A 9,982-nucleotide genomic window follows, 5' to 3' on the forward strand; every position below is an offset into this window, starting at 1 on the left:
AGTTCCCGAATTTTCTTTACCACTCACATTATTGACTGATGCTAGTTAAGAGGAGGTAGGTGCTTGTTTAACGCAGAAATTTGAGGGAAAATTGCATCCAATAGCTTTTTATAGCAGAAAGTTTAAGACACAAAGGAATAATGAACGGTTAATGGCGATGGTGGATAAGGAAGCTTTTTCAGTAGTGCCTAGTTTGGTGCATTTTAAGATGTTACTAATGGAGAATAAGGTGGAAGTTCTTACGGATCATAAGCCATTGTTGGATCTTTTTAATAAGCCGGATCTGTCTCCTAAGAGGGCTAGGTAGTTTTTGACAATTAGGGATTTTGATGCTAAGCTCAAGTATATTGAGGGCAAACATAATGTGGAAACGGATGCTCTTATTAGGAATTTTGTGGTGAGTGTGTGGATTGAGATATTAGTTAGGTGGAGAAGAAACAAGATGAAGGTGAGGTTATAGAAGATTCAAGGGCATTTCTTAGAGGGGAGTTAATGAGAAAAAGTTACAGATTGCCTTGTTCAGGTTTAGAGTTAGAGGGTAACTTGTTGGTGAGAAGAATTAAATATAAGTTGAGGAGTAGTGAGGATAAGGGTGATTGTGATGCCAAAGGAGTTGATTCCAGTGGTTTTGGACATAGTACATTGTAAATTTGGTAGTCCACATTTGGGAACTGAGAAGACATCAGAGAGTACTCGATACATTTTTCTGGGAATATGTTTTCTTCGATGGAGACATTTGTGAAGGGATGCTCGGTGTGTAATTCGTGTAAACTGGCGAGGGTTACCTCGTGTAAACTGGGGTCTTTTCCTATCCCTAGTAGGCTGTTTGAGAGGGTTCACATGGATCTTTTGATGAACTTTCGTGAGTCAAGGTTTAAACAGAAGCATTTGTTGGTGATTATAGACGAGTTAACTAGTTTTGAAATGTGGGGTAGGTTGACCGTGGAGTTTTTCAATATTTTTTTTTCTGCAATTAAGCATTTGTTAATTGGGTTTTTTTGTATTTTGTATCATTTATATCTTTCGTGTGGTAGAACCAGGAGACGAATAAGTGGGCGCGGGTGCTTTAGCCATAGGGGTGGCCTTGATGTGAATACTGAGAAGGAGACCGAATCGTTTCTAACAGGGATCATGTCTCGAGTAAAAGACTAACAGCGATGGCGGGAATTGGTCATTTAAAAAAGGAACTGTGACTTAAGGACTTATGATTACATGGACACTTATTACGGGAGAGGGTGAAATGGGAAAAAATCTCATTTATAATTTTGGTATTTACTAAGATGGGTCTTGGGGAAGATAATCATTTATCATTGCATTCTTTTGTACTTTTAGCAATTTTCTTATTTACAATATTTTGAACTTGCTATATGTTAGCTCCACAGAATAAACTATTTTTGTGCACAGGGTTTAATTTCCACACAACAGTTTAGGGTATTTTGAGAAAGAGAGAGGGGTCGAGAGAGAGAGGGCACGAGAGAGAGAGCGAGAGAGAGTGAGGGATCCTTTAAAGGGTCGACGCTACCAGGTGAACCAACGCCTGCGACTTCGGCAGGCTCAGTGGTCTGGTAAAACCAAGGTATACTTTTTCGGCAGGTAAGTGCAGACAAGCTTGTACGATACATACATACATACACATATAATATATATATATATATATATATATATATATATATATATATATATATGTATGTATATATTACATCACCACAGGTACAAAATTAAGAGACTGGGTGCAGGTCCTGACCGGTTTTTATTTTATTTCCAAACCATCGTCAATGGCTGGGAAATAGAGTCGAAAACTGTCATGATCTACACCCAGTCTCTTATCTTATTTCACCTTCGGTGGTGTGTGATCAACGAATCACGTGCTAATGTGATTAAAATAATATGATACACACACACACACACACACACACACACATATATATATATATATATATATATATATATATATATATATATATATATATATATATATATATATATATATATATGTATATGTGTATGTGTGTGTGTGTGTGTGTGTGTGTGTGTGTGTGTGTGTAGGTTAACCAAGCATGCAGTAGCCAGATATTTCATATACAATTACTGTCACTATTAGCTCAGCATGCAACTGTACATGTGTAAGTAGCTCGAAAGGGAACCATTAACTTTGAAAATTTTCCACAGATTCAGAAATTATGGTTGTAAGAAGATACTGAGAAATTTATCATAATGAGGATACATATACACCCGGAGTTATTGAAAAATTAATTATAACAAGTGTACATACAATCAAGGAGCTATTTAGAAATCATTCACTTCAAGGATACATACGCACTTGAAGCTATTGAGTAAATCAGTCATTACAAGGATACATACATTCACGAAACCACTGATAAATCCATTACTTTAAGAATACATATATACATATAGCTCTTGAGAAATCAATCACCGTAGTAATACATGCCTTCATAAAGCTATTGAGAAATCAATAACTGCAACGATTGATGCATGCATACGCACAGCTATTGAGAAATCAATCACTGAAACGATTGATACATGCGTACATACAGTTATTGAGAAATCAATCACTGCGACGGTTGATGCATATGTACATATAATTATTGAGAGACCAATCAGTTCAAGGATACATGCGTTCATAAACCTATTTAGAAATTAATCAGTTCAAGGATACATGCGTGCATAAAGCTACTGAGAAATCAATCAATTCATGGATACATGCGTGCATAAAGCTCAATTTGAATAATGCGTCATAAAGCTATTGAGAAATCAATCAATTCATGAATACATGCGTGCATAAAGAAACCAATCAATTCATGGATATTGAGAAATCAATCAATTCAGGATACATGCGTGATAAAGCTATTGAGAAACCAATCAACATGGATGCGTGCATAAAGCTATTGAGAAATCAATCACATTGAGAAATCAATTCAGGATTCAAGGATACATAAAGCTATTGAGAAATCAATCAATTCAAGGATACATGCGTGCATAAAGCTATTGAGAAATCAATCATTTCATGGATACATGCGTGCATAAAGCTATTGAGAAATCAATCAATTCATTAATACATGCGTGCATAAAGCTATTGAGAAATCAATCAATTCAAGGATACATGCGTGCATAAAGCTATTGAGAAATCAATCAATTCATGGATTGAGAAATCAATATGTTCATAAAAAGAAACCAATCAATTCATGGATACATTGAGAAATCAATCAATTCAAGGATACATGCATAAAGCTATTGAGAAATCAATCAATTCATGGATACATGCGTGCATAAAGCTATTGAGAAATCAATCAATTCAAGGATACATGCGTGCATAAAGCTACTGAGAAATCAATCACTGCAACAATTGATACATGTGTATATAAAATTATTGATAAATCGACCACTCTATGTATACATACGTACATGTAGTTGTTGAGAGATTAACCAGTGGATGGATTGACACATATGTTCATAAAGATATTGAAAAATAAATTAGTTCAAGTATATATACATGCGTTTTTAAAGAAACTGAGAAATCAGTCACGGTAAGGATTGTTACATATTATGCACAAAAAACCATTGAGAAATCGATCACTTCAAGGATACGTATGTACACGAGGCTCTCGAAAAATCAGTGACTTCAAGGATATATACGTACAAGGAGCGTTGTAATTGAGAAGGACTCCGGAGTACTTGGCACCACAAACATTCATACACAGTTTATCTAAAAAATCAGTGTAGAGTATAATGCAAAGTGGCTCTAATTTTTTTTTCTTTTAGCGTCATATAAAAGCGCTGATTTCTCGTAACCTTAATATAGAATAAGAGTTTACCCAGTGACTATCAAACGAAGGTCTAATTATGTAATTTTATTGTATATTTTACTATAATGAACTAAAATTGTAAGTGATAAGATCATACATTTTCCTTATTTTTCCATTATCATCCATCGTAGAGCAAACAGACCCTGTGCCTCATTTCCACGAAAAATTAATTATCATTTGTTTGTTGTCATATGCGCAACAGGCCTTTAACGATAGCTAATTACCATAAGCTGTCGTCAAGAAAAAATAAACAAGCAAAATCTGCTCATAAAATTTTCAAGAAATTAAAAAAAGGAAAGCTCTGACTTTTCGTGAATAAAATTTCACGTTATTTCTACCTAAGACGGACGAATGAAAATAAGCGCCAGCTATGTAAGTGATTATAAACAACAGCTAAAGAGATGAAAAGGAAATTAAAATATCAGACCGTCTGTAATCCTGGAAATACTCTCTAACATTACGAGATACAAATCAATGGAAAGAATTAGAAAACTTTAAAACAGATACAATACCCAAGATTATTTCTCTCCCTCTCTCTAACATGCAAATACACACACACATACACGCACATACACTCACATGAAATGTCTAATTCAATCTTATACATCATATTGCTTCACTGATATGTATAACTCTGACGTCGTTTTTGGTCATGAATAATTTATTTTCTTTATTTTCTTTATTTTCTTCTCATTAAGACCTACAGTAGTTTCCCCTTTCCTCGCTGTGATTCCAGAAGTGCAAAGAAAAAAAAAACTCGGTTCTTTATCGTTTATTAGTCAACCGTGAACCAAAACTCGATTTAATGTCTCCTCGTTCTCAGAAAAGTCATACACCAATCAGATGTCCGGAATTCATGAGAACTGCCATTTATCATCAGTTGTCAAACTCGAGAAAATTATGAGTCTCTTTTAGCCCATATTAAAGGACAGCAAGCATATAAATACATATATATATATATATATATATATATATATATATATATATATATATATATATATATATATATATATATATATATATATATATATATATATATATATATATATATATATATATATAGACACACACTTCCACAGCAAATCACTGGAATGCCACTCATCTTTCAAGCAACATCATTTCGAGACCTTCCTCTAAGGGGATACTGCCGTCAGCGCAGCAAACGTGGTACACTGCAGACATTGCTGAAGGGCGTTTGCTGCGTACCTTCGGCCACAAGCTGCACCCACTTTTAGCCCTTTACTTTGCCGCCATTCCCTCTTCCCTTCTTAAATTTGCTGTCCACCCTCTCCATCTGTTACTTCCAGGTGTAACTGCCGAGTTTTCTCCTAATTCTACCTTCACATCCTTGTACGTCACCTCCTTTATTTTCAGAATCTCTTTGTCTTGCTGTCCAACCACTCCAACTCCTCTTTTCACTGCCATGGCCGAAAGTGCTTAAGTGCTGTCTTGACAGAATGAACTTCATGAATTGATTAGTCATTTAGAGAGAATTCACAAACGGCCTCCGATGTCTTCAGAACTTTTGGTAGCTGACATTCATTTATGGGTTTTTGCGGTTTCGTTGATTTTTTTAATCTCACAGTTCTTCCAACAAATTAATTGAAGCTTCCTCTAAATACCCCTGCAATCACTCCAGTGTTTCGAAAAAGCATTTGAAACGCAAATAACATAAAAAGAAAGTTTCCCTTTTTCAAATAGACTTCGCAATGTCACTAGCATCCAAATAACACCAAACTGAACGTCTCCCGAAAACACATTTGGATTTTCACCAATGAAGACATAAAATATCAAGGTTAGACTTTGCATTGCTCTACTATTAGACGACGTGTTCCAGGAGGGCCTTCTTCAGGATTGAGGAGTTGCTGCTAACGGAAGTGGCATCAGGAGATGCCGCCGCTGACATCACAGAGGGTGAGGTCAAAGGCGTCCCTCCTACAGAGGACGCTGAAGGAGACGGGAGGTCCAGGTTCAGGTCAGGTCGCTTCGATATCTTCCTAGAGGTCGTCTTCGCCTTCAAGTAGCGACCTTCGTCGTCGTAGTGGACGACCATGCTTCGGAAGATGAAGAATTTACAAATTAAGTTTCTAGAATCAAATAGAGGAGGTGTTCGTTTAGTAAATGCATAAGCGCGGAATCTATTTATCCATTTAATTATCTGCTTATTTATTTATCTATTTATTTATTTATTTATTTATTTATTTATTTATTTATTTATTTATTTATTTATTTATTTATTTATTTATTCATCACTCTATTTATTGAATTACTTTTATTTATCTATTTATTTATTTATTTGTTTGTTACATATAGCCTACATGACTAAAAAGATGGTGATGATTAAGGAGTGGTTAACAACTATTTAGGAATAGAACTATGGCTTAGAAATATTTTATTCTTAAAAACTATGCAATTTTACAGTATAAAGTTGACATACGCTATTTCACCGAAAAACATAGAATAAATAACTGGTGATTTTAATCACGGTCTTTAGTTAGTGTAACAACATCTGAAGTAGAATATTTGACCTGTTCAAAGTGGAAAACTGAAAAACGCATTAACGAGAGAGAGAGAGAGAGAGAGAGAGAGAGAGAGAGAGAGAGGGGGGGGGGGGGGGAGGCGGTAATATACATGAAGGAATATAAACGAGTATCTATAAAACTGTACGAAGAATTTTCTGTCAAGCGTCAGGGTTGACTACAGTCGAAAAAAAGACCTCTTACCTTGGAAGTCGCTTGTCCAAGTAGTCGTCATAAAACCTCTGAAGTTTGGCAGATTCCTTTTCTTTCTTCAAGTATTTGATAAGCAATATCAGCAATGACATTCCGAAAATCGTCAGAACCAGAATGATGTATAAGACGGCCATGGAGTCTTCGGAAGGATCCTGCAAGAATATAATGAGAAGACTTGAACTACTAGAGCACTTTCTGACGATTCAGGGCAATGACTGGTAAAGATTATATTACAGTCATGTATTCGAGTCTCAGTTCTGTAGCTCCGTCTTTCACGCCCCATGAAACGGATATTATTTGATAATGGCGAACGAAAGAGTCCACAGCGCGGCTAAATTCGGCAAAGCTCACTAAGATACACATTCGATAAATTCTTGGCTTTATGAATGTTTGTTTATGTGGTAGTAGCATATATAGAGAACGGGTGAGCCACATTAGACGATACTTCATAGATATACCTCTTAGATGACCTCCCTAAGTTGGTAAAGTCTGGAAGAAACAGTCTCAGAGTGAGGCTGTTCAGTGGCAACAGATTGACAACTCTGCTCTAATTCCTTCTCGAAATGATACCAACTCTGTCAGAATGCCTGATGGATATCTTTAAGTTTCATCAGATTCTGCTTCAACGTTCTTGAGATAATTCGATTTCATGATTGGAAATATTCCATTAAGAATATTTGAACGACAGATAACTAATAATGAATTTGCAAACTGTTTTCAATTATGTCAAATTATGTGGCGTTCTTTTCCGCAAAACCATTCCTAAAGATAAAATCATTTTCGGTGAGAAGGTCAGTGAACGTGATTTGAAATACCGTAGGCTGGGAAAGAGGGTGAAAAAAGTCTTTTATTCGTAAACCCACCTCGACAAGTGTTAAGAAATGTAAACTCTCGGCGTCCTGCGTTTTAGGTCTTGCATTATGCAAACGGCAGAGACGAAAGTTGAAACACTCGAAGTAGCTCATTAAAAATGTCGGGGCCACCTAATTAAAATCTTCGGCGCTGTGGCTGTATGAAAAAATAATCTCTCTTTCCTGGACGCTGTAATTGTTAGATTCTTGCTGTTGCTTTCGCTTTCCTGAGACGTTGTTCTCGTTAGATTCTTGTTTGCTTATTTTCGTTTTATAGAAAAACCTACATGAATTAAATACTTTTATGTTTTCCCTTCATATTTTAAATTCGAATTATTCCATACTTGTTCATATGAAGACTGAAATTATTGGTTCAGGTCTGCTAACTTTTACACGTAAATCATTTTTAAATGACACCTTCATATTTCTAATTATAAAGTCTCTATAGAGTTATTAAAAAAGGAAACATTGGCTTATGTGTTGCGCCTATTTACCAAACCAATGTCCAAGGTAAATGATTGCATTTACCAATAGTTTAAAACAAAAGAAACTACATTTACTAATGAATGAAGGCAAAACATTTTTCATTAACCTTTTGGTTAAGGTAGAAAATGCAGTGAACGGTAGGTTAAAGCAAAACATTTGCATTAACCAATAAGTTAAAGCAAACATTTATAAGTGGATTACCGCAAAAATTTACACCCGCCATTGGGTTGTGGTAGAAAAAATGGATTTCCTAACAGGTCATGGCCAAAATTCCATTTATCAGTAGGTTCAGGTAAAAAATAACATTTACCAGTGTGTTAAGCACACACTCAAAAATGTATTGCAACATGTTCCAGAAGTTTTCGTTCACCTAACAACAACTTATTCTTTTGATATATATACAATAAAGTGTGCTTTTCTTATTCGATTTTGGTTATTAATCAAACGGTTAACTATATAAAAAGAAAAGCGAATGAAAAATTCATATTACGAAAAATTAGGAGACATTTTGAAAATTTTCGTGTCCGATAATCGGGCAAAAGAGTCAAAGAAAAAACTATATTTTGAATCCAAATAAAAGAATCTTAACTAATAAAATTATATTGAATTATCATCAACGAAATTTTATACATAAAAAAATCATTCTACCATAAACGTTGTCAAAAACACAATAAAGAAAAAATCTTGTAACGTCGTTATGTTATCGTGTGACGCCACACTCGGGCAAGAAAGTTACGTCACTGGCACCGATAAGTTGGATAACAGATTCAACTGCATCACATTATCTCACAGGTCACCGGCCATTAGCTTGCATGAGACTAATGTTTCTATCGTAGATATTGCTCGGCAGCTTGGCGTAAATAGAACAACTGTGTGCATAGATGGATACGACAACAAAGTGAAATAGACATATAATCAGTCTATTGAATAAAAGTGGAGGACGATCCCATTGGTTGCACTGCTGTTGAAGATCATTATCGGATGGTCATTAAAGGAGCTCCGCCTAACTCCCCTGACGACCAGCCTTGCTATAAAGAGAGAACAATCTGCTCTCCCTTCAAGTTGATGCCCAGACCACCCGCAACATGCTACATGAGGCCAAGATATTATTTCATCATATTCCGGCCAAGAAACCCTTCTTAACAGAGAAACACCAAGAAGAGAGGCTAGGGTTTGCGATACAGTATCATCCAGTGGCCAATGACTTCTGGAAGAAAGTCATCTTTTGCGATGAGGAGGAGACGAGCATGTTACTTTCTTCACTGGTGGCGTTTAACATTAACCAAGTTAATGTTGAATGTCTTGCTAATTTTAATTCTTTACAAGCTTAAATAATAAGAAATACAAAAATAGGAAGTATATATATTCAGTTAATTTCATAAGAGGTATCAAAATGATAGGCCTAAGTAGCATTAAAAGAAACCAGAAATTTGAAGTATTGTAGTAACATACGTTAATCAAGTAAAGTATGACAACAATATCAGGAAAAACTCGGGTTTAAGGGAAACAGCAGGTCATTTCTCTGATGCACCAGTAGTGTCTGAGTTGTTTCATGCGCTTACAACGGAGCTGTTGTCCGAAAGGTTTTGAAGTATATTTCAACACATTTTTGAGCGAGTGTACACATTCTATTAAGGGAATGTTCATTACTGAAATATACAGATTTTAAATCCTCTAATTATCGTTCATTTCAAGTGACAGAAAAACGAAAATTGAAATAGGAACGAAATTTCTTAAATTTCTAAAATGATTTTATATTTTTCGAACTTTTCTTTCCATTACGAGCAAACACAAATATAGCAAAAAAAGTAAAAAAAATTACGTAAAAAAACCCATTGCCAACACAACTTCGGTAATTGCGAAAAATATGGAACAAAAATAAAATTATTTCCCGAGCCTTTTCACGAGATTTGTGCTTTCAGCGAATATTGCGAAGCTACTGAAACATGAATATTTCATTTACGCGAAATATATACTGTAAAAAACTAACTGTATTAGTATTTCTACTAGAATATCCTCTTAAATATTAAGTATTACCTATATGAAGCCTCATACCTCTTGGATTCTGAGCCAAACATTGTGTAATACA

The 9,982-nt window shown here is 35.2% G+C and overlaps 1 protein-coding gene across 4 annotated transcripts in view; it reads right to left on the reverse strand.

The window, feature by feature from the left end:
* Positions 1–3,856: 3,856 nt before the first annotated feature.
* LOC136841705 (uncharacterized) overlaps positions 3,857–9,982 on the reverse strand; it is a 17,260-nt gene continuing 11,134 nt past the window's right edge. For all 4 annotated transcript variants that reach the window (XM_067108924.1, XM_067108926.1, XM_067108925.1 and 1 more), the window contains 2 exons: positions 6,548–6,708; positions 3,857–5,878 (listed from right to left, as the gene is read on the reverse strand). In XM_067108924.1, coding sequence (XP_066965025.1) covers positions 5,644–5,878; positions 6,548–6,708 — 396 coding nt within the window. In that variant the 3' untranslated portion in view covers positions 3,857–5,643. The remainder of the gene's footprint in view (positions 5,879–6,547; positions 6,709–9,982) is intronic.

This window comes from Macrobrachium rosenbergii, chromosome 9 (genome assembly GCF_040412425.1).
Source record: "Macrobrachium rosenbergii isolate ZJJX-2024 chromosome 9, ASM4041242v1, whole genome shotgun sequence".
Lineage (NCBI taxonomy): Eukaryota > Metazoa > Arthropoda > Malacostraca > Decapoda > Palaemonidae > Macrobrachium > Macrobrachium rosenbergii.